Source organism: Argentina silus (genome assembly GCF_951799395.1).
Source record: "Argentina silus genome assembly, chromosome: 2".
In the NCBI taxonomy this organism is placed as follows: domain Eukaryota; kingdom Metazoa; phylum Chordata; class Actinopteri; order Argentiniformes; family Argentinidae; genus Argentina; species Argentina silus.
Window position 1 is genome coordinate 8,837,627 of NC_139656.1, and position 25,621 is coordinate 8,863,247.

At 40.8% G+C, this 25,621-nt stretch overlaps 4 protein-coding genes across 9 annotated transcripts in view; 2 read left to right on the plus strand and 2 right to left on the minus strand.

The window, feature by feature from the left end:
- Nucleotides 1–2,427: 2,427 nt before the first annotated feature.
- Nucleotides 2,428–4,980, minus strand: ubb (ubiquitin B). The gene is made up of 2 exons (XM_083665094.1): nucleotides 4,897–4,980; nucleotides 2,428–4,371 (listed from the first exon to the last, which is right to left on the minus strand). Exon 2 carries the CDS (start codon nucleotides 4,361–4,363, stop codon nucleotides 2,534–2,536), a length of 1,830 nt encoding a protein of 609 aa, XP_083521220.1. The 5' UTR covers nucleotides 4,364–4,371; nucleotides 4,897–4,980; the 3' UTR covers nucleotides 2,428–2,533.
- Nucleotides 4,981–7,811: 2,831 nt separating this feature from the next.
- On the plus strand, nucleotides 7,812–9,859 carry cenpv (centromere protein V). The gene is made up of 6 exons (XM_083697314.1): nucleotides 7,812–8,086; nucleotides 8,241–8,353; nucleotides 8,525–8,623; nucleotides 9,084–9,153; nucleotides 9,289–9,403; nucleotides 9,592–9,859. Exons 2-6 carry the CDS (start codon nucleotides 8,343–8,345, stop codon nucleotides 9,732–9,734), a joined length of 438 nt encoding a protein of 145 aa, XP_083553440.1. The 5' UTR covers nucleotides 7,812–8,086; nucleotides 8,241–8,342; the 3' UTR covers nucleotides 9,735–9,859.
- An 8-nt stretch (nucleotides 9,860–9,867) lies between these two features.
- pigl (phosphatidylinositol glycan anchor biosynthesis, class L) lies at nucleotides 9,868–21,203 on the minus strand. The gene is made up of 7 exons (XM_083697313.1): nucleotides 20,949–21,203; nucleotides 20,268–20,367; nucleotides 15,275–15,365; nucleotides 13,718–13,785; nucleotides 12,393–12,424; nucleotides 11,390–11,523; nucleotides 9,868–10,356 (listed from the first exon to the last, which is right to left on the minus strand). Exons 1-7 carry the CDS (start codon nucleotides 21,118–21,120, stop codon nucleotides 10,228–10,230), a joined length of 726 nt encoding a protein of 241 aa, XP_083553439.1. The 5' UTR covers nucleotides 21,121–21,203; the 3' UTR covers nucleotides 9,868–10,227.
- Nucleotides 21,204–21,892: 689 nt separating this feature from the next.
- Nucleotides 21,893–25,621, plus strand: part of ncor1 (nuclear receptor corepressor 1) — a 44,475-nt gene continuing 40,746 nt past the window's right edge. For all 6 annotated transcript variants that reach the window (XM_083697306.1, XM_083697307.1, XM_083697308.1 and 3 more), the window contains exons 1-2: nucleotides 21,893–21,974; nucleotides 25,123–25,313. In XM_083697306.1, coding sequence (XP_083553432.1) covers nucleotides 25,203–25,313 — 111 coding nt within the window. In that variant the 5' untranslated portion in view covers nucleotides 21,893–21,974; nucleotides 25,123–25,202. The remainder of the gene's footprint in view (nucleotides 21,975–25,122; nucleotides 25,314–25,621) is intronic.

The window sequence follows — 25,621 nt, forward strand, 5'->3', positions numbered from 1 at the left end:
TACACCTATTAGACTGCAGTTTTAATGGTTGCCACGAACAGTCTAATGGTTTAACGATCCAGTATGTAACATTAAACCTTTCTAAAAGCTTCCTAATGGTTTCAATGACTACGTTTAATCGGTAGCAATCAGGGAAGGAAATCCCTTGAAAGAATACATAGTTCACATATCAGAAAGCACACAAAGTTATTGTAAAATATTGCTGCTGATCTATAAAAATCATCAGGCACCTTTATACTGTGCCTAATACTACTGTCACAAGTACATCAGAAACCACTAATTTCCATGACAGTTGAGCAAGCTTGAACGACCTCACACAGCCAAGTTTGACAACTTTCTATTGGTATTCAGATAATTGAATAATTACTTTCTTGGGATTCAAATAATTGTTACTGGCATGCTAAACTCAAAATTCAAGCTGTAGTTGGGATGTTAGGTCTCGAGCACGCAATAAAAGAGAGACATATATTGCACCTCACCCGATCAAGTATCCCACGATGAGTAATTGATAAAGTCTAAATAATATTCCGACTTTCTTGTTTTCGGCGATGACATACTTTTCTGTCTTGTAATTCAAGAGAGAAAAGAAAAAAATTCCCCAACCCGATCCAGCCATTCCTTTTCCCACACTGCGACAGCCGCTGAACGCGCATATACTGCACTCAGTGCACTTAAGTCACTGTCACTAGCAGGCTGTCCTTTGAAGACAAAGTTGAACAGATTCTAGCAATGAGCAGAACAAATGTATGTTTTGTTTATTTAATTTATAATTAGAATAGGAGACCAAAAATGCATGTGGGATTAAATAATTTCTGGTCTAATTTAGATTTTTGTTATATAACCTACATAAAATGTGATCATTAATGTCGGAGTGCCAAATATCTGACCAATAGTCTGCATAAAGGCCTAGCCCTAGAGCAGACTAGCCTCCTCAATTGTTCTTAACCTAGCACAGACATCATTACTGTACGGTAAATTAATAATATTGGGTAAGCCTACTGTGCAGTCGGGCGGAGAAGAAAATTATTCGGTTGAGTAATTTGGACTACAGTAAAAATAGACGGTGTAGGTTACCCGACACTGCTCTCAGTATAGGCCTGTATGGTACACGTTTTATTCTACGCTGATATGAATTCTACTGCATCAGACGTGGTGTGGTTTTAGACTATTGTGATTGATGAAACTACAGACATACAAAGATTGAAGTAGGTCTGTCATAATTTGAGTAAATACATTGGACACTAAATGAAGGCGGCTACAATCCTTCAGCCTGACAACTGAACATGTTTAAACTATTTAGCCTAATTACATAATTATTTGTCAGCTGTTGTAATAATTCATTATGTCTGTATTGTATTTATAAATAGGTCTACAGATGTACTGCCCTACAAAGGCAAAACAGCTTACAGTGATTGCCGAAACGATGAAACAGAAAAAAACGAAACTGCAGGCTTGATATGCATCCAGATTGTCACCACATAGTTAGACAGCATAATAGGCTACCACATTTCAGTAATATTTTATCCATTATTTTCAGTAGAAAAATGTTTACAGGTACTCAGGGCGGTTCAATAGTTTCTCCCCCCTCGGTGAGGTGCGGTTTTTTCAACATTAGTCAACAGAGGGCGCCAGAAGCTCATACATTATTTCAAAATCTCTAAATACATACTGATTTCCCACATTGCATTTTATCCCATGTATTATCAACGATTTTATGAAAGCCTCTTACAAGGTCTTAAATCTACTATCTCTGACTACTAGGCCTATGTCGTTTTTGAATACATAAATACTAATAGCCTTTCTTTTAACCTGTTCTAATCTCAGACATCATGCCATCACCTTGTCACCATCTACCATTGTCGAGGGTCATGATGGGTTCCTACAAACATCTCCCTTATGTCAGATCAGCTACCATAGATTTAATGAATTACCTTTGAAAGAGGCTCAAGCTAGTCATTAGACTTTAATTTATTAACTAAAGAGCAAGGGTTCCTAAGCAGCTACCCCCCCACCCCAGTCATGTGTCTGATGATCAATGATATTCACATATTTTGTAATGTGAAAACTAGGGCCATGAATTTGACAGCCTAGTGGCCCATAGGTTGTGAAATTCATTCAGTATTGATTGTTACCTTCAATATTTTCACATGGGCAGCTGTCATCTTCAATATGGGACTCAAATTGTTGTATTATGTTCATCTTTTCTAAAGAAATTTCTTCTGAATTCCTCACAGGATTATGATTATAGTATTGTACATTATGTTATTGTATGTATTAATGTCACCAAGGTCGAAACCCTTAACAGACTAACACATTAATGCACATCATGTTATGGCTCTACATTAAGTGTCAGTCATTCAAGTAACACATTTTATTTGCAGCTGTCAAAAGCAAATAGAGTAGGTCAAGAAATCAAAGACAACCAAATAATTGCAATGCCTTTATTTTGTCATTGTGAATTCAATAATATAAAAGAACATGTGGAAAAAAATTCAGTAACTAAAAGAAAAATGGTCATGAGGAAGGGAAAAATTTACTGTCCTCCTCTCAAACGAAGGACCAGGTGGAGGGTGGATTCTTTCTGGATGTTGTAGTCAGACAGGGTGCGGCCATCTTCTAGCTGCTTGCCGGCAAAGATCAGCCTCTGCTGGTCTGGGGGAATGCCTTCCTTGTCCTGGATCTTGGCCTTGACATTCTCAATGGTGTCACTTGCCTCCACCTCTAGGGTGATGGTTTTACCTGTGAGGGTCTTCACGAAGATCTGCATGCCTCCCCTGAGACGAAGGACCAGGTGGAGGGTAGATTCTTTCTGGATGTTGTAGTCGGACAGGGTGCGGCCATCTTCTAGCTGCTTGCCGGCAAAGATCAGCCTCTGCTGGTCTGGGGGAATGCCTTCCTTGTCCTGGATCTTGGCCTTGACATTCTCAATGGTGTCACTTGCCTCCACCTCTAGGGTGATGGTTTTACCCGTGAGGGTCTTCACGAAGATCTGCATGCCTCCCCTGAGACGAAGGACCAGGTGGAGGGTAGATTCTTTCTGGATGTTGTAGTCGGACAGGGTGCGGCCATCTTCTAGCTGCTTGCCGGCAAAGATCAGCCTCTGCTGGTCTGGGGGAATGCCTTCCTTGTCCTGGATCTTGGCCTTGACATTCTCAATGGTGTCACTTGGCTCCACCTCCAGGGTGATGGTTTTACCCGTGAGGGTCTTCACGAAGATCTGCATGCCTCCCCTGAGACGAAGGACCAGGTGGAGGGTAGATTCTTTCTGGATGTTGTAGTCGGACAGGGTGCGGCCATCTTCTAGCTGCTTGCCGGCAAAGATCAGCCTCTGCTGGTCTGGGGGAATGCCTTCCTTGTCCTGGATCTTGGCCTTGACATTCTCAATGGTGTCACTTGCCTCCACCTCTAGGGTGATGGTTTTACCTGTGAGGGTCTTCACGAAGATCTGCATGCCTCCCCTGAGACGAAGGACCAGGTGGAGGGTAGATTCTTTCTGGATGTTGTAGTCGGACAGGGTGCGGCCATCTTCTAGCTGCTTGCCGGCAAAGATCAGCCTCTGCTGGTCTGGGGGAATGCCTTCCTTGTCCTGGATCTTGGCCTTGACATTCTCAATGGTGTCACTTGGCTCCACCTCCAGGGTGATGGTTTTACCCGTGAGGGTCTTCACGAAGATCTGCATGCCTCCCCTGAGACGAAGGACCAGGTGGAGGGTAGATTCTTTCTGGATGTTGTAGTCGGACAGGGTGCGGCCATCTTCTAGCTGCTTGCCGGCAAAGATCAGCCTCTGCTGGTCTGGGGGAATGCCTTCCTTGTCCTGGATCTTGGCCTTGACATTCTCAATGGTGTCACTTGCCTCCACCTCTAGGGTGATGGTTTTACCTGTGAGGGTCTTCACGAAGATCTGCATGCCTCCCCTGAGACGAAGGACCAGGTGGAGGGTAGATTCTTTCTGGATGTTGTAGTCGGACAGGGTGCGGCCATCTTCTAGCTGCTTGCCGGCAAAGATCAGCCTCTGCTGGTCTGGGGGAATGCCTTCCTTGTCCTGGATCTTGGCCTTGACATTCTCAATGGTATCACTTGGCTCCACCTCCAGGGTGATGGTTTTACCCGTGAGGGTCTTCACGAAGATCTGCATGCCTCCCCTGAGACGAAGGACCAGGTGGAGGGTGGATTCTTTCTGGATGTTGTAGTCAGACAGGGTGCGGCCATCTTCTAGCTGCTTGCCGGCAAAGATCAGCCTCTGCTGGTCTGGGGGAATGCCTTCCTTGTCCTGGATCTTGGCCTTGACATTCTCAATGGTGTCACTTGGCTCCACCTCTAGGGTGATGGTTTTACCAGTGAGGGTCTTCACAAAGATCTGCATCTTGAACCCTAGAACACAAAATGTTGAACTGGTCATTATCATGTCAAATTAAGTTTATGGTTAATCAAGCAATAGTTGCTCAATGGTTCTTAACTGCTTGACTAGTAATGGATATTGCGTAGGATTAATGTTTATTTGAGAGAATGTCAGCTTCCGATTAAAATGTTAATTCAAAAGCGAAACAAATAGCTTAGGTCAACATCAACCCTTCTGTCGAAATAAGTCTTTCCACCCGTTCCAGCGCCATTTTGTACCTTTGTTCGGTTGACGAAGCCAGAATGACTCAGCATAACTAGAATTGCCCTAAAGATCATGTAACATGAATTACGTATATAATGTCGTATATAATGAAACCAAGCCGTGTAAGTATAGAGCAACCTTAAATTTAGCTCAGCAACATTGTTTAGAGCGCCGTTGACGTTCCTTACGAATCTGACTACCAGAATGCTACTTACTTATCTTCTCAACAAGTCGTGAAAAATGTTAATCTACATCCAGAAATATCCCAATTTGTACTCATAAAGTGTACTTACTGTTGTCCTTGAAATATTAAGCAAGTCGCGTTCGAAGTATCTCTCCTTAGCTTCGGCGTGAAATCTGCCACAGCAACGGGAGGATACTTTATTTATACCAAGTCAGCATTGTGACGTTCACAAACGTCATGTGACAATATCCATCCGCTAGTAAAAAGATAGTGCGTGCGCTCTAAAATAAACAATTCCTGAGTACATTGAGGTGACTAAATGTTATGCATTATATACATGTATTATAACATATGTGTTAATGTACAAATAAAATAACAACAATTACATGATGATTTTCAGATAGTTAACTCACAGCGGAGTAACATTTATCTGCTCTGTGCTCAGATAGCTCCAGAAATTGCTAGAACGTCCAACATCAAAAACCCACCCCCAAACCTCTGATTGGACAGTTAAATTGTTTGTTTGAACAATGATTGGTGGATTGTGTATCACTGGGTTGGAATTTCAAAGGTGTCAACATTGTTACAATATTTTGAAAGCCAGCAGCAAACAACACATAAACTGTTCAAACAAATGACAGTATATTACATTTAAATGTATCTTTGTCTCACTCAGTGTCAAAGAAATTAATAGAAACGTGTTTACCGGTATGTCGTACACTATCTGAAATTCGCTCATATGTGGTAGGCCGATCTGACCCAACTTACCCAATAAAATGTGTATAGAAATAGGTTAATAATACATCCAAAACAACATGCAAGCAGTTGGGCCAGACGTTTTGATACATAGCAAAACGTGCAGCATGACTGCCGACAGATGGAAACGTGACATACGCCACCAGCTGCTTTGTCTGCAGAAGTAAAGTAGGTCAAGCTAAAGGGAAAGCTGCTGTTTGCCACTCCAAGTACCTATTTCTACTCTGCAAAACTAACACGATCTACTTAAATGGATTGGAATTGATCCATTCAGAGACATCACTAACATTATTTGTTTTTCTTAGCGACATGTAGTTAAATGTCATGAACAGTAAGAATCAACAACATTTGCTCTAAAAGTACATTGTTTTAAGGCTATATAATGTTATTGTTCTGGACAATTCTGGTGACACTTGCTCATGAGATAACCTCATCAGAGTTTCAGTAAACAAAAAAAATCAGAGGTCAGGTCCAAAGTTATAGTGGCCGTAGTTGTCAGAATGAACAAGACAGGATAGCAATGCTAAAGATTAGCATGATTGGGTTTGGGCTGGCTGTGAGATACATTTAACAGGCAGGACACACAGCTGCCAGCAGATTATCCTGATAACCCGGGTGAGCAGGTTTCGCACTGGAACAACACATTGGGGAAACATTCTAAAACACAGTGCTTACATGGTGCTTCTCACCTTTATTTTAATGCACTGTAAATAGATTTTCCTCTTGATGTAGCACTTATTTTTCATTTCTAGAGGTGGGGCAGTGTGGCAGTTATAATGAGCGAGCAGTTATCATCAGTTATTTTCAGGCACACTGATTTTCCTGAGAAGGTTATGTTTATATTTGTGTCATGTCCTTACAGGGAACAAAGACATGAGACCTGAGTTGGAACATAAATGTTGGCTTGTTATATTTGTGTTACTATTAAATGTTGAATTATATTTCTAATTGAAAGACTATCCATCTATCCATCAGAGTTAGATTTCACTTACAAAACTGAATCCACAACAATAAATTATAGTGTGTATACTGTCCTGTTGACACATACTTTTGTCCTGTTGTGTAACCAGGCCCGGTGCCAGAACCAACACCTTGGAAGGGCCATTGATTTTGTATGGGTGGGCAGGGATGGGGGGGGTGGCCGGCGGTGGCTATGGGCAGCACTAAATAGATAGACATAGTATATGGACCTACAGTAAATACAACCCCTGGAATATGAACAATTCCGAAAAAATGTTTTTGATTGGGTGGGCAAGACGGACCTCTGCCCATAGCCACCGCCAGGCTGAAATGGATGATCATCACAGTGGCAATTAATGGACTACACTGAGAAGATGGGGTGGATACCAAGTCAAATTACAATGCTTAGGAAGCTTTTTGTTTTACTTTTTACTTGACACTCATTGTTTCCCTTGTCAGATTTAGAAGCTGTATTGAAAGCAAGGAGTGGTTGCTGATTTAGGTCACAGTATTCTCATGTTTATCCTGCATTTGTGCCTGTGCCCCATGTGACTCCCAACACATGATGTCCACATCAGTCTTTCCTCAAGACTGGGTTGAGCTTCAGTGGAATGTGTTTGTGCATGCCTCCTGTACTGCACTGGCAGTTAGGGAGGTCAGCTATACTTCTAGGAACCAAGCTTAACGGAAAGAGGGGAATTCAAAGGAAACACACAGACAGTGGTATAATACATCCCTTAAAATAGATTTGTCTTTATAAATCAGCTAATCCAATCAATGAATCAAACAAGGTAATAGAACAGAAAACAGAGAGGACAATTGATTAGTGTTCGTGTGTCGTCACTGTCACTGTGCAACTATGGCTTTGAAGTCCCACCCTAAGATAATAGATATGCTGAATCACGTCTCATTATCTTATGGGTGGGACTACCAGAAGTAGCTGGCTAGGACATGTGATTCCACGTAACCAAGATAAATAGTTTCGCAATCTTTGTTGAGATACGTCAACAAGTAACAGTTATGACGCGTATTACCGTATTACCTTACGCAAACACTCGAATTACTAAGATTTGTTTATCACTTTACCTTGACAACAATGGTCGTTTCGAGAACTTTTTATTATGTATAAGCGCTGGGCAGAAACTACCACAATCTATCACGAAATAAATACTTAAGGCATTGTTTTCTTGGCACAATTTTTCGTTTTGTTTTGTAACCGTTGTACAATGAGCTCAGCATTCACATGACTGTCAAAGTTACAGAGCCAACTCTCGCAACCTCACGAACCTACATTTGATACATTATACACCGACGTCCAACGAGAGCAGAAGGGGAACGTGATTACAGCTAGATGGCACTCATATTGTTGCCGGGCGAACGATACAATCTGCGCCGCACATAGTGGCTTGCGCTTGGCAGTGATGGACATAATATTACGTTTATTACTGGACAGCCCACACAGTTGGTTTGATAGCTTTGCTAGTGTATCTCCACTTTTGGTTTGGTGGTTAGTGGACAGTCAGTGTCAGAGCCAGGGGGACGAATTTGCGAACACACAAGGCTGTTTCCGTGTCATGCTAAGGGTAGGTTTAACACACTGGAAAGAAAAGTTTAAAGGTTTGCATTGTATTTGAAACTGCTACTGCATGTTCTATTACACTCAGCATAAACCCTACCCCTGGATACGAAACACACTAATTAGTTGTCAAAATATTCCGACATTTTATTTTGTTGTAGTGGCAGTGGTTATCAACTCCGAGGTGTGCGGTTATAGGAAAATAATAAATCTTCATACAGTTCCATGTAATATGTTATGCCATTGAAACATACGCACGCTACATGGAAATACGGTGCGTAAACTTAATACAACTTTAAGTAGAAAACGTTGTCCATCTTTCATAGAATTTAACAAATAAAAAAAAAAAGAATTACATTTATACTATGCCTCACTGACATGGTCAAACAACATGGCTGCAAATTCGATGAAGGTTGACAATATAAGTGCGTGTGTGTTTACACAGGACAGGAATGGATCATGTGAAGCATACAGGCGGATGCCATTGTGGGGCTGTCAGATTCGAAGTCTGGAATTCCCCAGACCTTCTTGTTTTTAATTGCAAGTATGGCTCAATTTGAAGATAGTTTTTCATAAGAATAACATAAGACAAGTAAAACATTGTTCTTCTTTTGGCTCTACACTCCAAATGTTTCGATTTGAAATCAAACAATTACTAAGGTTAAAGTAGAGATTCTATGGTATTTGTGTACATATTAGTTTCCCCATTCCGAAATTAACAATCAAATCCAAACTTTTGGAGTATAGAACCAAAAGAAGAAAAAATGCTTCACTGTCACATTACTTACTAGGATTATATACATAACATCCAAATGTAAATATAAATATAATCCTCACAGATGGGTCTAATTATACAGTAGCATACAACAGAGACAATGGGCTCCAAAGTTCCCCCTCCTTCTCATTACCCTTATCTAATGCATGAATAACCTCAAAATTAATTAATTATTAAACAGATATTAAGACGTTTTGACAATATAACTGACCAATGTTTCTCTATCTAGCTGTAGCATTTGCACCAAGAAGCAGAACCATCATTTCATTGTGCCTAAAAATCAGTTTACACTTTTACAGGTATGAAAGCATGTTTACAGAAGCGACAGGTCTCTTGTGTCCTTGTAGGTACAATAATACTCAAACATGTTGTGTTGTTAGGTGAATAGAATGAATGTTTAACAATTATGTTAACTTTTGTCATGTATCTTATAGGGTTTGGAGAATCTCACCACATACACATTTAATACACATGCTGCCAAGCACACATTCTGTAGAACATGTGGAGTTCAGAGTTTCTACACACCACGCTCCAATCCTAATGGATATGGTAAGGAAAATTAGCAACAAACACAGTAAACACTGTTAAGACTGCTTTTGATTATTCTGTAAACCCAAAGTGCCCTGTATTGTTTGTGGTCAAACAGGGAGGATTGGGTGGAGTGCATGAGTCATATGCATGAGACTGAGAAGGTTGAATGTTTATTGTACTGTAGGGTGTTCTTGTTTTTTCCCCAGGCATAGCTCCGCATTGTCTGGACCCAGGTACCGTACACAGTGTGACAGTAGAGAAGTTCTGTGGGGAGAAGTGGGAGGAGAGCATGCAGAACCACCTGACTATCAGAGGCATGTCCAAGCCTGTAGCAGACACACACAGCTGAGAACAGTCCTTGCATTACAACAACCCACCTTTTTTTGAAGAACAAATTGTACCATCTTTAATTCGTACATCATTTACAGAAATAAAAATAAGAAAAAGAAACATACATTTATCTTTTTTTTTAATTTTAATTAATTAAATAATGAAGCTATAGAGCCCAAGTCAGTATACGTCAGGATTTAACAGTATGTTTACATACTGAGAATAATAATGTGAAACTGTTCCCAAGGAACCGCTGGTGAAGTTGGAAATAGAATAAGACACTTCAAGTGACACTTTATTTAATTGAAAAAGAAATAGTGGACAACTACTACAACGGTATTCTTGCAGTCAGTAGGTCAATATACATAGTATTTACTACTGTATACCATCAACAATCCAAATGTGTCTGATGAGGCAGAACAAATAAAACTCAGTCCAAACAGATTTAAGCAGGATTCACATACAAAGGTCCAGTGTTCTCTTCAAAGACTGACCTAAAACCACACTCTTTCCTAATAGATCTTCAGATTCTTTGGTCCTTGTGCGATGACTTGGAATGTGTTGACAAGCATGTAGCGTGAAAAGAGAATATAGAGGTAACGAAACCACAGGAGTTGAGTGCGGTGACAAAGCATGGCCCTCTGGCAAAAAAAAAGAGTGAGTATCAGGAAAATAGTTGTTACACACACAGTCTCTCTACTGGAGCTTCATGGTGTTGCCCCTCTTACACACACAGTCTCTCTACTGGAGCTTCATGTTGTTGCCCCTCTTACACACACAGTCTCTCTACTGGAGCTTCATGTTGTTGCCCCTCTTACACACACAGTCTCTCTACTGGAGCTTCATGTTGTTGCCCCTCTTACACACACAGTCTCTCTACTGGAGCTTCATGTTGTTGCCCCTCTTACACACACAGTCTCTCTACTGGAGCTTCATGTTGTTGCCCCTCTTACACACACAGTCTCTCTACTGGAGCTTCATGTTGTTGCCCCTCTTACACACACAGTCTCTCTACTGGAGCTTCATGTTGTTGCCCCTCTTACACACACAGTCTCTCTACTGGAGCTTCATGTTGTTGCCCCTCTTACACACACAGTCTCTCTACTGGAGCTTCATGTTGTTGCCCCTCTTACACACACAGTCTCTCTACTGGAGCTTCATGTTGTTGCCCCTCTTACACACACAGTCTCTCTACTGGAGCTTCATGTTGTTGCCCCTCTTACACAGGCACAGCAGCTGCTTATTCTTAGACAAAGCACTCTGTGTCTAACTTTTCACAGCCTGCCTACTCAGGTGTTGAGACCCCATTTCACTGAAGAAAGAGAGTATGGACCCTATATGTGTGGACACCAAGCTCAACAATTGTCTTATCACTTGAAAAGTATTAGTATTATCTCAAGTCAACCTACTAGTTTGAAACACTGCAATAAACTACATTGGAGTGTATACAACAGTGGGTGGCCTTTTCAAGAATTCTCGATATACTTTTGTAAATTCAATTGCTATCCCAAGGCTGTTTGTACACTGTACAGGTTACACTCTAAGTATACATCAGACATTACATGTTTTGACAACATGTGTGTCCGCTAAGAGAAGATAAGAGTACCAGCTAAACAACGTCTATTTAGAGCTTATGGTGTAGGCTTATGATTGTGCCTAATGGCGTAGGGTCACCTTGGCTTGCCTGTATCCCTTTGAGCCTATGATGCAGCAGAAATCTGAGGGAAGGAGCCAGCTGATGGGGAGCTCGAGGAAGGAGATGTACTTCCTGAAGATGCCAACGGTCAACAGGGAGAGGAGGCAGCAGTCTGTGACGGAACAGATACATAGTTTCATGCTGTTTACAACACAATGTAAACAAACAACTTTACTGAGCCATTCTTCAGTGGCAGGGTCTATAGTTTTCTGTAGCCTCAAATGTGAGAAAGTGCTCAACACTGGTCAGAGGGGTCCTGGATGACAGCAAATCAGTCCTGTTTTCTAGATGTATGGGGTGAGAGGACAGGACACAGAGTTGACTTGTTCCCTCATTAATTTGATCAAGAGTGCCACTAAAATAGGTAACAGAAAGGCGTAAAAAACATTGACGTGAGACAGTGTTTGATTAATCAAAATGGTGAGAGAGAGAGAGAGGAGTTTAAAAGTTTGACCCTGAGCAGAGTAAACAATTTAGAATAGGCAAAGCCATGCAGTGTTGGAGGAGGCTCCTCCGAGTTTATCAGAGGAAGGTAGTGTGAAAGAATAATATAATCAAACCTTGTCTAGGAAAGGAACCAATGGCAAAAAAAATGATATGCAAACCTCTCATCCAATACTGAGACTGTGCACAAGTTGACTTGGCTGAGTAATAGTCAACCTAATTTCTTAAAAGGGTTTTCACTTTGTCTGATACAAGGTGGTGGTTGTGTTCCTACTGCCACCATCTGACTGAAGAGAGTAAAAGTGCCACAACACTGATTTCAACAGTAGAGGGCACTCTGTACTAATGAATGTAGGGCAACAACAACTTTCTGCTTTAAGATCAGCCCCCCCCTACATTTTACTGTATCAGTGATGCATATTCAACATACCCATATAACTACAAAAACATTTAGAAAACTTTTACATCACAACTAGTAACGATTATGTTAATAATATTTGAAAAGTGCATGGGCAAATGTGAGGGTTCAAAACTCACCATCTGGCACTTTCCCAGTGGAGACAAGATACCTGTAGGTAGAGACAAACAAAAAGAACAGCATCTATTTATCTAAGTTCTCAGCACGCACAGCTTTGAACTATGAACAAATAACATTGACAAAATTAAACGATTTAGAATTAAGTATCAGGGTAGTGAAAAGGTTTGTGGGACTGAATACATAAAATAATTAGGTCACAGTACAGCCCTTGCAGCCAATAAGTGTCTATGAATAACAAAGGTTCTGTTCAACTGGCCACAGCTCAAATGGGTAAGAGATCAACATCCCTCATTAAGGGAGGCAAGGCAACAATTTAGGATCAAAAATAGACTATTGAGAACTGATGTCTCTGTAATGATTGATTCTGATGAGGGAATTGGGATTGAACTTGTAGCAACAAGCTGCTCATTATAACTTATGGGTTATGGTCCCTGGAAGTTCTGTCACATTCCACATCCGCTACAGTAACTCTCATCAGTGTCTGAAAAGAGGGGGCAGTTCTTGTCTTTCCTCCAGTACAAGCTCTCATCTCTTATTCTTTGTCAGAGTTGCCGAAATATATACAATATAGCTTTATAAACAAAAGATAAAGAGCAAATTGTTTGGTGATTTGGCACTGGCTCACATCACCTATGGGTTCAAATCTAATGGGAATCATGGGATGTGATTTGGACAGCACATGTCTTATCTACAGATGAGGACTGGATTTTGGAGGAGAGTCAAGAAGGCTCAGAGAGGAAGAGTCCATGAGCACTAGTCAATGAAGACATCTTTTCATTGTGAGAACTCCCTACACTGTAATGTACACATCACAATAAAACACAAAAACATTCTCCATTTCACATTGGTCTGATGCAACTGGTTTGGCTGGCCTCTCCAGACCAAAACGATCCTCCCTCCTCTCTCCTTAAGGTCAGTGATTTAGTGTGGTTCTCAGCAGGGCTGTCTGTTGTTCCAACACTGGAGTGTGGGTTTGGACGACCTCTAAACTATGCAACAGATGAATTGCAAAACTGTGTGTGTGTGTGTGTGTGTGTGTGTGTGTGTTTGCGAGGAAAGGGGGGCGGGGTGTGATGTGTGCTTGGATGTTTAGCATGTGGTTGGTGTGTGTGTGTTTCATAATTATGGAGTCTAGGAATGCAGCCTACAGGGCTAGTTCCTGGGTGCTGGCCCAGATACTGATTCTGGATCTGTGGACAGCACGCGTTCCCTGAAGTGCATCCTTGGGGGCATCATTCCACAAAAAGATAGAAAATGTCCTTTAAGAAAACAACAACAAAGGACACATGCAACCTCATGGTGGTGATCATTATCCAGTTAGTACCTGGCAGCATTGTGGATGGCTATGTGATTGGCATGGCCACTTACTCCTCTTCCATCGAAGGTCAGCACCTAAAACAACAAAATGTTCATCTTACGATACTTTTTATGCCAATTAACAGACGCAATAGGGTAGCTAAATGTCAATGTAAAAATACACATACAAAAGAAAGAAGGACATTTTTCTCTGGTTAATGGAAGCTTGTCTGTGTGTCTGACAGCAGAGTAGCTTGGCATGAGACAACTGATATTTAAAACCTTTTTCTGCCTGCATGCCTGCGCACCAGAGGAAGAGGGATTGGGCAGGTCAAAGGGAAAGATGCAGCAGGCTAAATGTATCATGATTATGCCCCTGAAACCAAACATGACGGGGGAACCCATCCGCCTTCCCATTTACAGGCCTACAGGAGACATTTCAGATCTGCTGGAGAAGCCTAAGCTTGGGAAAGCAGAAAAATAAGAAAATATTTAGTAAGACAAAAACACACATTTTAGCATAGTTAGACACTGCCAAATCAAGCAGATAATATAAATGGCTTCCAAGTGGGCAGATGAATGAATATTTGTTTTAACCCTTTGCTTGTAACTGCAGTAAACCTGTGGGGAAACTGAGAATGTCTGGGAATCACTGACACACACAGACACTGTACAGACAGACACACATACACACGCCGGATGTGTTGTTGTTGGATCAACATCTCCCGGGAAACATCTGGGAAACACCACCACAAGGCACTGCTTTGGTCTGAATATTCACCTCATCCCACCACTCACACAACACACGTCTATTTTTTGTTTTATTTCAACCTAATAGTTATACTCGCATGAACCAAACTGGTGGAGGTCTAATATTTATAAGCTTCAATCTTAGAGCATCTTTCTACTCGATCCCTGACAGGATGGGAGGAGACACCATCATCAACATGTTGACCACTGTTTGTAGTATTTGATTACAAATGCAGATCAGTAAGATACATTGTTTGGTCTAGGGAGAGCTGTAAGTATACTGCTATGTCCTCCAATTATGTTCCAATTATCTGTGAGAGCAGTATGTGTTTGGATTTTGTCAGAGTAACACTGGTTGTGGGGGTAAAAAAAACATAGATTTACTCTGATCTCAATTTTCAAATTCCTTTTGGGAAATGTTCTGGAACCTCTCTGTGTGGTTGATAAGAATCTCTGAGTAAACAAGCAGAGAGTGACCCAAGTGCACCACAAGCATCTGCTGCTGCAGAAGCCATGTAGCTTCTGGGAGATGTTTAGATGCAATGTGGGGTAAACACAAAGGGGGGATGAAATGGTCCTCTCTGAGTTCATTATCAAGGGCCCGGTGGAGCGTGGGAAGCCCATGAGAGACATACGCCACTGATAACAGCCAGGGGACTATGGTGCCAAAACTGATGTCATATACATGCAAAAGGTCTAACATTTTATTCCAGGATGTGGAAAATCCTCACTATATAGCATAGCAAGAAGACAGTGATAACATCAAAGTAAAAGTCACAGTAGTGGCATTGTTGTGAAGACACCCACTAGACATTCAGTGAAGAGACAGTATTACCATGTTGATGCAGTGTGCTCTGATATGCTTCAGGATCAGAGATGAGGCCAGTGAGATGCTCCATTCCACATCAGGGTCATCTGGAAGTTCACTGGAAGAGGAGGATAAGAGGACAAAGCATAATAGAGGTTTATGTTTGTACGTACATCACACCACCTGACTACTGCAGCACACCAACTAACACAGACCTCTGAGTTACTGATTTATGCGCAGAGCAGGTTGAATCTGATTTATGAAAATATTTTATTTTGTAATACTTGGTAGTCAGTGAGGGTGTTTAACTAAACCACAGCCCAGGAGATTAAAGACCATGCATCACACACAGTCCTGAGCTACACCTACACCACCTTATCACTCAACATCCCTCATTGGCTATAAACTAATCACAATTATGCTTTTTTTCCCTTCCCACTGTCTGTCTCTCTGTGTCTGTGTGTGTGTGTGTGTGTGTGTGTGTGTGTGTGTGTGTCTCTCTCTCGCTCTCTCTCTCTCTCTCTCTCTCCCTCTCTCCCCCTCTAGAATCATCAAACATGAAAAGAGAGAGAATCAGTCAAGCATGTTGAGAGTAATTCAGACACACTGGGGTCAAGGCAGTTCAGATGAAAACAAAGTCCTGAGGGCTTCATTAGAAAGGCGGGTACTAGAGGCAGCTCTCAGAGAGGTTAACTATTTCTGTTCTACATGTCCAGCTAAACCACAACCAACAGCAAGCTTGACTGATGCAAATAGATGTATAACACTAAAATAATGCCTGACATTGCATGAATTGAAATCAAAACCCTATATCATGGTCAGGCAACCTAACGAGAAAAGAGAGAGGGGGGTGTGAGCGAGAGGGAGACAGAGAGAAATGAGCTAATGTCTTGTACATTTTGTATGTATGGGAGTGGGTAGGTGGGGATGGGAGGTGAATAGAGGTCATCCCACCTCCCCCTTGATTCTTCACAATGGGGCAGGGCAGTTGTGCCTGTTGAGGGAAGTGATGGATCAGGACACAAATCAAACCCCTGCCAGGCCTGTGGGGGTCAGGCCCGAGGGGTGCTGTGTCACAGGGGTGGGGGCTGCAGAGGTCCAGGGGTTATGGGTGGTTTGAAGTGGTCTGCACTCTGACTACTCCTGCATGGCACTTCAAGGTATTTTTGTGTGCAATCATGTTGGACTTTTCATGGTGGTTGGTTGGTATGCAAAATGTAATCTGTGAACTTTTCCCTCCCATAATAAAAAAAAAAAAAAAGTGTCTGTATGTGACATGGAATGAGACATTTTCTCTGGTTGCAGTTGCCAAAAGTCAAATAATAATGTTAGACTTTACAAAAATAAACAACACCAGAGCACAGTCATATTTGTCATGTGTAAGCAAGCACCACATATCCTACATATTGCGGCTTTTGTCTGTTTGTTTTAGAAATGTATTTTGAAGTGAAATTGTAACTTACTATTCCTGTGCAAACCTGATTATTGTTTTTAAAGGGAACATTCAGCTTTTACCTTGGCAAACATTAGTAAGCAAAAGAGGACAAGGAGAAAAAACGAAGAAAAATTAACAAAAGACAGAGATCTACCTGACCTTTTTCAAGCGGGATGCAGGCAGTGTCAGCTTTGCTATGGCAACAGTGCCAAGCGCCCTAGAGTAACCTCCCCAGCTCCCCTCCTGTAGCTTTGCATGTGGATGTCTAATTGCTTGCAGGCATCTGTATGCAGTTGTTGAACTTTGGCCCAGTAGAGGGGCTGTGTGTGCGACTGACTGACAGCGCTTGTTTAGTCTGTTCACATGGGCCAGAGGCCTAGAAAACTGCCAGGCTACAGTCGGCTTAGGGCATGCTGGGAAACTTTGAGACACTGTTAACTCCTTCAAAGCACACTGATATAAAACAGAACATATTCTGAAACACTTTACATTAAGGTTGCCCTTAATGTAAAGTGTTTATAAAGGGTTTCTAAGTAGTTTACTGACAATGTACCATTTGTTTATAAATCATAATAAATAGTTGAAAACCTTTCATGAAGGTAACCTTAATGTGAAGTATATATATATATATATATATATATATATATATATATATATATATATATATATATATAAGTATTTAAAAAAAACACATTACAATATAAAATCAACATTGACGTGGGTTCTCTGGGACTCTACTGTATGGACAATAACACAGTTCTGATATCAATGATATAGGCTGTAGTCTCTTATTACTATAACATTTCTTTTGAACTTATGAAAACATGGAGACGTACATTTCGTTTTAGGCCAAAAACAGCTCTACCAGAAAAGTTTGACATGGGCTGTTGTTGCGCAAAAAAACAGTCCTACTGCTCTAATACACACACACACACACACACACACACACACACACACACACACACACACACACACACACACACACACACACACACACACACACACACACACACACACACACACACACACACAATGTATTCACAACAAGCTCCATCATATCATTTTGCTTTCCCCCAGAATGCACACAATCTACCAGATACCCTTGAGACCAGAGGACTATTTTGGACTCTGTATACTAGTCCCCCATCTGTGGACACTGCATTAACAGGGTCGTATTTAGTCCCTGACATGAGAACACTGAGAGGGGTCAGAGCCAGGACTGGCACAACCAACCACTATTTGCTGTCCTCTGCCTCCAGCCAATAAATCAGCCCAAGCTATTTTCACCCCAGATCGATTTATAATTAAACACAGTGGAAGTGGATGCACTGACTCCTGCTCTCTTTTACCCCCTACTAGCTTTGAAAGGAAAAAAAGTTGAGCGCTTGAAAAATTAACAACCCACTGATGCATAATGAAATTATTTTTCAATGTGAACTATCAAGAGTCTTCATTAGGATAGACAGGCCTATACTTGGCTTGGAACAATTCCGGTCATATAGCGACTGAATTTTAGCAGAGCCAATGCTATGATTAGCAAAAACTAATGACACAATTTAATAGTGTCAATTGTCAAATGTCATACTTGATATAATGTTTGTTTTTTTCAATTTCTTTTTTGTTGAGAAAATGCAGAAATCATAGGTTATAGGTAATTGAAAGGAAAAGGGTGGGGAAGTGCAACTGAAGTTACCTAAGTTAGAAAGCAGAGAGTTGGAGTTGCCATAGTCAGAAGGGTGAGTGTCTGCTTCAGCCCAATGAATAATGTAATAACGCTGGGGGAGTGGTGGACTTCTGCAGCGAGCTCTCGCGGTGTACAGGGAGTGAGCAGAGGTCGTGTCAGTGCAAGTGGAGAGGCAGCTGAGCGTGCTCAGATCAGGACTGATCACAAAGGCCCCATCATGCACTGGGGCCCCAGAGACTGTCAACACAGCTGTCCTATTCAGTGGGCATTAAGCTCTGACGAGGTCCAGCTAGCCACCATCCGATCTGCTCAAAGCCATTGACTAGGGGAGAGATGGGGAACAGCATGCTCCACTTCTGAGTCTCATAACATCATGATGCAGGAGAAAAGTTTGCAATTGAATGCATGATTTTGCATTTTTACAAAGCAAAGGGGCAAAAAGATGCCATATGCAAAGCAAGTCTGCCACCCTGATTGATAAAGATCAACAAGTCAGAGGCAGCGGTTACAGTATTTCACACACTGGCAAATACTTTCCCATTCAAACGATGTTTGCAAAAGGATAATTAGCATTCACTGTCTGAGGGAGTAAAACAACTAGAAGACTATCGTGGCGCTTTTCCATTGAACAGGCCTGGAACAGTGCAGTTTTTTGTATCCAATTACTGTTAGACTACACAAGCAAAAGCTACAGTATACAGACTGAATGGTGAAAGCCCAGTCATGAATGAGTGAACTCAGTGTTAAACACAGTTATACACACTGTTCTCACACACTGTTCTGAAAGAGTGGGTGTGGGAGGGGTGGCAGCAGCAGCTAGTGATGTGATCATTGGTTGGACAGGAGACTTGGACACCAATACAACATTAACCTCACACTGAAGCTGAGTCATGCTCAGATTCACATACATGCATACACAGACACACAGTGACTAACCAGTAAGAAAGTGTAAAGTTTAACTTCACTCTGTGCCTCCTTCTGTGACACTAAGGACTTTTCTATCTTTCAGCGTTTTAGCTAGTAAAAGACTGTGTGCTGATGTATGAGCACACGGGTGGTCTAGACCTCGACCAGCAATGGCCTTTATTAAGATGATGATGGGTTTTTATTCTTAGGCATAAAAAAAAACACTGATTCAAATTCCCTTTCATCCAGTTGAGCCTCAGCCAAGTCATGAAGTCATTGTTCTCATACTCACCAGAACTAAACTGCCACTGTACTGTATGAGTATCAATAAAACTGACCACGATTGGGAGGGATAAAATAACTGGACTCTTTTCTGGTCAATTAAATAATATTCTACTGGGGTGAAAGAATTTTGCAAGACATCGCATGAACACATCGTCATCATGCTCATCATAAATGCAAATAAGCAACATAAGCAGTTCCTGGTGTTAAATCATTGTGAAAGAAAGCATAACTGAATTACAATATCAGGTTGTACTCCTAAGGCAATTTCAAGGGGCACAGGGTCCCACGGGGGAGAACTCTCAATGCCGCTGGGGCCTAATCGTTTATAGCCCCCAATGACAAAGGGGGCAAATACATCAGGCCTGGCTGACTTGACTCTGTTGTGGTAAGAATGACAGAGTTTGATTTGTGGCTGGCTCACTGTTTGTTCTGACGGACACTGGGGGGGGGGGGGGGGGGGGGCTACGCCCAGCTTGATATGCACTTAATGGGAAGGCATGCTGGGGCTCAGCGTCCTGGGGCAGCTTATAGATGTTTGTTTTCACCATCAGCCTCTTCTTTCAAAAAATCACATCATGTTATTGCCTATACTGCAGCCTAATAAATTGGTAAATCAGTTGAGTGTTCTGACAACACTGCTCATAATCAGTTTAATGCTAAGTAAGGATATTATACAATATTATGCACTTATTATACTTAAGTGCTCTTACCTGCAGTTAAGTATAGTGACTCTGGAGGTTGGTATTCCCAATGCTGAACAGCTGTCTAGGAGCTCTTCTTGGCGCTGGACACCTTGATTGTAGTAATTGCCTATGTGGTTATTTGGGGGAAAAGTAGCCATTTATATTCTGTAGCCACATGGCAGTAAACAGTTAACACACTCAGAACACAGAGCTCTGTCATTAGCAAGAACTCTCTTTCCTTTAAGACACAATCTGGGATTTGTGCATCTGTTTAATGGTCCTTTCAATTCATGATATACACCCATTGACTCTCAAATAATATCACTAAACTATAAATACCTAGCTATGCTTAATACAACTTTCTTTCCTAATCAAAACCCAAATGATAAGGTCGTTTTATTTCATTGTTCGTAAACAAATCATGTATATCTTTAAATGATAATTTCATTATCACGGACTGTTAGTCCTTTCAACCAGACCTGTCTATGAATTTGAGAGTGATCACATATTCCCAGCCCCAAAACAAGTCGAATACTTGTTAACCACAAAACATTTAATTATTGTATTTGTACATACTGTACAACAACATCTCAGCATGGAAAGTTGTTTTGAAACAGATCATGACAGTGAACTTCAACTTCGTTACACACCTAAGGCAGCATGTAATGAAACAGTACATCAGAACAAGTGTTTAAATTGCAAACCTACCTTGAGATAAACACAGTAAATGAACAGATGCATTTAATTCCACGAGTCTTAAAATTGTTGGTGCAAAGAACATGCATTCGTCATCAGGATGTGCAGTTACAAAGAGTGCTCGGACATCGTCAGACAAATCGCTCGTTTCAGACGACTGGCATTGCTTGTCTCTAAATATCATACATTTTAGTATATGTTGACATGACTTTGCAATTTTCTGCCGATGTCGATGATAAATGCATGTTATCCAAATACAGAAGGACAAAACTACTAAGAGGATGATAAGAAAAATATGCATTATTATTGACCGTTGGTATAAACATTCCGTGTTTACACAAAGACTCTTATAACAATGGTTCCACAAGAAAAGGAAAATATCTGCTATATTTCCTGTTACTGAAATGTACTGTTGATTTTGAATATGCACATAGTTATGGCTACTTATGATGATGCACACATAAAGAAAATCGTTGTAGCTCGTTTCTGAAATCTTCATTAGCCTTTCCTGGCTGCATGCATCAATCTGCATGTTGAAATTGAATAGGAAACCTAATGATAGAGAATTACAAGTATGTTCTATTTTTAACTAAGGGGACATTATTACCTACGTAGGTATCTTTATTCGGAGTTTGGAAAAATCGCAAGGTTTTTGTCTGACAAGTGAGCCACTAGGAACTTTCATTACTCTGAGGGGAATGATTGAACGCTACACTACATTATCCTTCTTAGTATAAAAAAATAAATACTTTAAATAATTCGCATTATTGGAAAGACCAAGACAATTTTAGTTTTAAGTTCTCTGTAAAAGACACAACGAAGAGTGCAAAATGGTACAATCATTCCCTGAAAGTAACAAATTATCCATGTAAGATAATACACATTGTCCTGCTAGGACATCGACAGACAAATGTGGTGCAGCCTTCTGTCTGCAAGAGACGTCCACAGTCCGTCACCCGCGGATTTACAAGCATCTGTCTTTAGAGACCATTAAGAACACATTCAACTTTCCACAGTGTATTTTTTTCAGAAAATGAGGTGAGTGCGCATTTCTTCATCTATGCTAAAAAGTTACACCTATTCCATACAGAGTGTGAACATTGAGGTTACTCTGCTGGCTAGCTAGCTACAGTGTAAAGTCGAGGCAGCCAGAGAATCTCCCCTGCAAGATGGCGGCGTGGATGAGAATTCAAAGGTGAAATATTGCTAGCCAACAACCTATTGTCATTTCGTCGCATACAATGTTACAATGTTATATAGCAATGGAGCATTTGCATTTGCATGCGTTTATGGCAAAGGAAGACTGGTTAATTATTTGTAAAAACGAAACGGATACATTCCTAGCCAAAAAGATAAAGAACTAGCTATGGATAGTGTTAGCAAGTTTGTGCTATCATGCAAGCTATTATGGGAAAACATCAACACAGAGAGGAAGCGACCAGTAAACACTAGCCTAGTTTACCAATTGCATTTCGGTGTCAGGTCATTTTTAGAGTTGTTGTGTTCTTACTGTTGAATATCAGGTGAATCCTATGGCTCTGATCGCCAGCTGTTTTCGTAACGTCATAGTTATTTAATGTCAGACCGATGAAACAAATAGCTAGCTAGTTAACGTCATTAGCGGCACAGACAGTGACGACAGAGCTAGCTAGATGTTTGTGCAAAGCGTAGCCCGCGAATCGCCTAACGTTACTCAAATAATAAGTGTTATTGCTTGTGCAGTGAGATGTGCTCCTTGAAACTGTTAACCACAGGTTCTCCTTGGCCAAATTAGAGTTGTTCTTTGTCAAATAAGATGTTGATCTGAAGTCTGTTGTGTTGACAAACTCAGCGTTGATGAAGACATTAGGAGGCTCACTCATTTCTGCTGGCCCGAGGACGTTGACCCAAAACATCCAGTTTGTTTGCAAACAGGAATAAAACATGCGCGTTATACTAAATACGTTCCCTCCTCCATGACTTTCTCTTTGATTATCTACTTCTCGTTATTTATTATTCACACCAGTTCATTTGAACAAGAAGTTGATACGGATACTTGTATGATTGTTATTATCATTCTTTAATGTGTATAACTGTTTTAGCTATTTCTCTTGGCAGAAGAACTCTAAAACCTTAAGTGGGTGTGTAATTATTGTGCAGTCTTCTTGGGCAGGCAGAACAAACAAGATATGCGTAGGGGCAAGCTGCCACGTTAACTTCGTTTTTGGGCCTTGTTTGTGCTTGCTAGTACCGTTTATTTTACTGTCCATATGGGCAGTTCAGTGTAAAAACAGGATCCAAATGTGAAATTCATCAGATCATATCAAGATTTGTGCCAAATGAAAGCTTCGAGTCTCTATTTTTGATAAATTAAGTCAGAAATACATTTCTCAACCATCTTTCACCTAAGCAAAGGCTTTGACTTCAGGTTGAACATATGGAAAAGCATCCAAGTAAAACATCTACCAGAAAAAGTCTTTAAAGATGTTTAGAAAAACATAAAACCTCATTAATGTTCAAGTATAGACCCCAGTCAACGTATATCAACACTTACATTTCATTTTAGGAAGTGGTTTGGCTTCTGTAAGTTTAAGAATCTTTGCCCGGTCTCTGGGTCTCCCATGCTGTTACCAAAAACCCACATAAGTGTAAGATATTTCTCTGCCTCATGAGGAGCGAGGATAATGAAAGTTAACAAAAGCGAATACTTGTTTGGTATTTGTGTTTTTACTTATATCGTTTTAGTTTATGAATTAATAAGTGATTAAAGCTGGTCATTCTGTTACCAAATTGAATTATTTGAATTGGCTAAATTCACTTATTGTACAGGTTGTACAATACCTAAAATGGTTCTTCAGCTGTCCCTGTGGGAGAACCCTTTAAGGAACCCTTTTGGGTTCCATGTAGAACCCTTTTCACAGGGTTCTAAAGGGTTCTTTCATAGGGACTGCTGAAAAACGATTGGAAATCATATAGTAGTAGTTAAAACCACTGCATCAATATCTTCACCAAGCACCGCATCAACATCCTCATCTCATGCTCCAATAAATGAAGACTAAATTGTTGTTGAGTACAGTGGGGAAAGCAAAGCCAGCAAATCACACACATATGGAGTGCAAGTAACTTCCATTGAGAATTATGACATATGCACTGACACACATGGTGTGGTGTCCTTAAGACAGATTCTTAGAATCCTTCCCACACCGGTTGCAGACAATAAAGAACGTTTTCATTTTTCATTTTCATTCACATGACACAGGCCTACTTGTATTTTAATTTTTCAAAAATATTTTTTTTGTTGCCAAAAGTGTAGGCTATTTTCTTTTAGTATCATGAATAAAAAGTCACAGAAAACCACATTAAATGAATCTTTCAAAGCAGATTTATGTTGTTTGAGATTTTAGGGTAATTCTGTTACCGAACTTTGAAGCTGCACAGTTCTTCTAGTAAATGTTCATTTATTTATTTTTAAAATATAGTTTTAGCATGGAGTTGTGTCGTTTGTTAAACTTGGCTGTCAAGGTTTTTTTTTTTGGCATACGTTTGAAAGTGAAAAAAATGTGGATGTGTGAAGCAGCAGCACTTTAACTGTCCAAGACATATTTCCCTCCAGAGACAATAAAGTATATCTTATCTAATTTTCGAACATCTGCCATATTTGGGATTCCTATCCAGATTTTTGTTGTCTGGATGACATCCGTCAAGCAGACATGTTTTTACAAATGCTAAATTTCAGAGGACAGTGAGTAGCCTACATAATATGATAATTCAAAATTTTCTTACTTGAACATAATCTGTTGGAGCAGCCACTTTTGTCTCTGTTACTCTGAAATTATAAAGCATGGCACTTCAGTGTTTTATGTAGGCTGGTTGTTTGGACGAAGAGGCCTGCTCTCTACAGTGAGATTATCTCCAGAATCTCTTTATTCACACTTGAGTCTGGCTCCACCCTCATTTCCCCTCCTTCCACTTCCCATAGTCAGGCAGACATAGTAGTTGTCTATGGATGAATGTAAATTGGGATAAATTAAAGTGCTTCAACCTGATTGACTTTTTGCTATTGATACTTTGTTAAGACCAACTGTAAACAGAATAAAGAAGTACCGACCTTTCAAGTTTTGCCTACAATGAGCAAATGGCTCTTTCAGGATCTCCCCCTCTTTTCCTTATGTGTGAGATATTTACGTGTGTGTCCATCTGCCCCCAGGTGGTTTGGGTCTCCAGCCATGATCCAGCTGAGCCCCTGATCCGTGCCGCAGCAGCCCACCCGGCTCAGCTTGAGTCAGGATGTCCAGTAGCTCGGGCTACCCCCCCAGCCAGGGGAGCTTCAGCAGTGAGCAGAACCGTTACCCAGCACACTCTGTCCAGTACACCTTCAGCACCACACGCCACCAACAGGTAAGCGCTGGCTTTATAACTCCACCCTCTGTCAATGATAGCACAGGACTTATGCTACCTCTCAAGTGTTTCTGCCTGTGTATCTAGTTCTGGGGGGGAAAAAATCCTCTCTATATTAATGATTCAACATTACCTTTGAATTCCAAGTATATTATATAAGGGAAAACATAGTTTTCAAGCTGAAGCATGTCTTGAGAGCTGTTCTTGTTTTGCTTGAAGAATAACATGAAAATATGCACTTATTTGCTAAGGCAATAGAACAGTAGGTCTGAATATATACCTCTTAACTTAAACCGAACTGATGTTTA

Bases quoted from the DNA above. Each gene is read 5' to 3' on its own strand.
- ubb (XM_083665094.1), bottom strand. From the start codon at position 4,363: ATGCAGATCTTTGTGAAGACCCTCACTGGTAAAACCATCACCCTAGAG.
- cenpv (XM_083697314.1), top strand. The intron at 9,154-9,288 runs GTATGAAAGCAT...TGTATCTTATAG, and splicing joins ATCAGTTTACACTTTTACAG to GGTTTGGAGAATCTCACCAC. The intron at 9,404-9,591 runs GTAAGGAAAATT...TTTTTTCCCCAG, and splicing joins CTCCAATCCTAATGGATATG to GCATAGCTCCGCATTGTCTG.
- pigl (XM_083697313.1), bottom strand. From the start codon at position 21,120: ATGATATTTAGAGACAAGCAATGCCAGTCGTCTGAAACGAGCGATTTG. The intron at 15,366-20,267 runs GTAAGAGCACTT...CTCCTCTTCCAG, and splicing joins GTCACTATACTTAACTGCAG to TGAACTTCCAGATGACCCTG. The intron at 11,524-12,392 runs GTGAGTTTTGAA...GTTCCGTCACAG, and splicing joins CACTGGGAAAGTGCCAGATG to ACTGCTGCCTCCTCTCCCTG.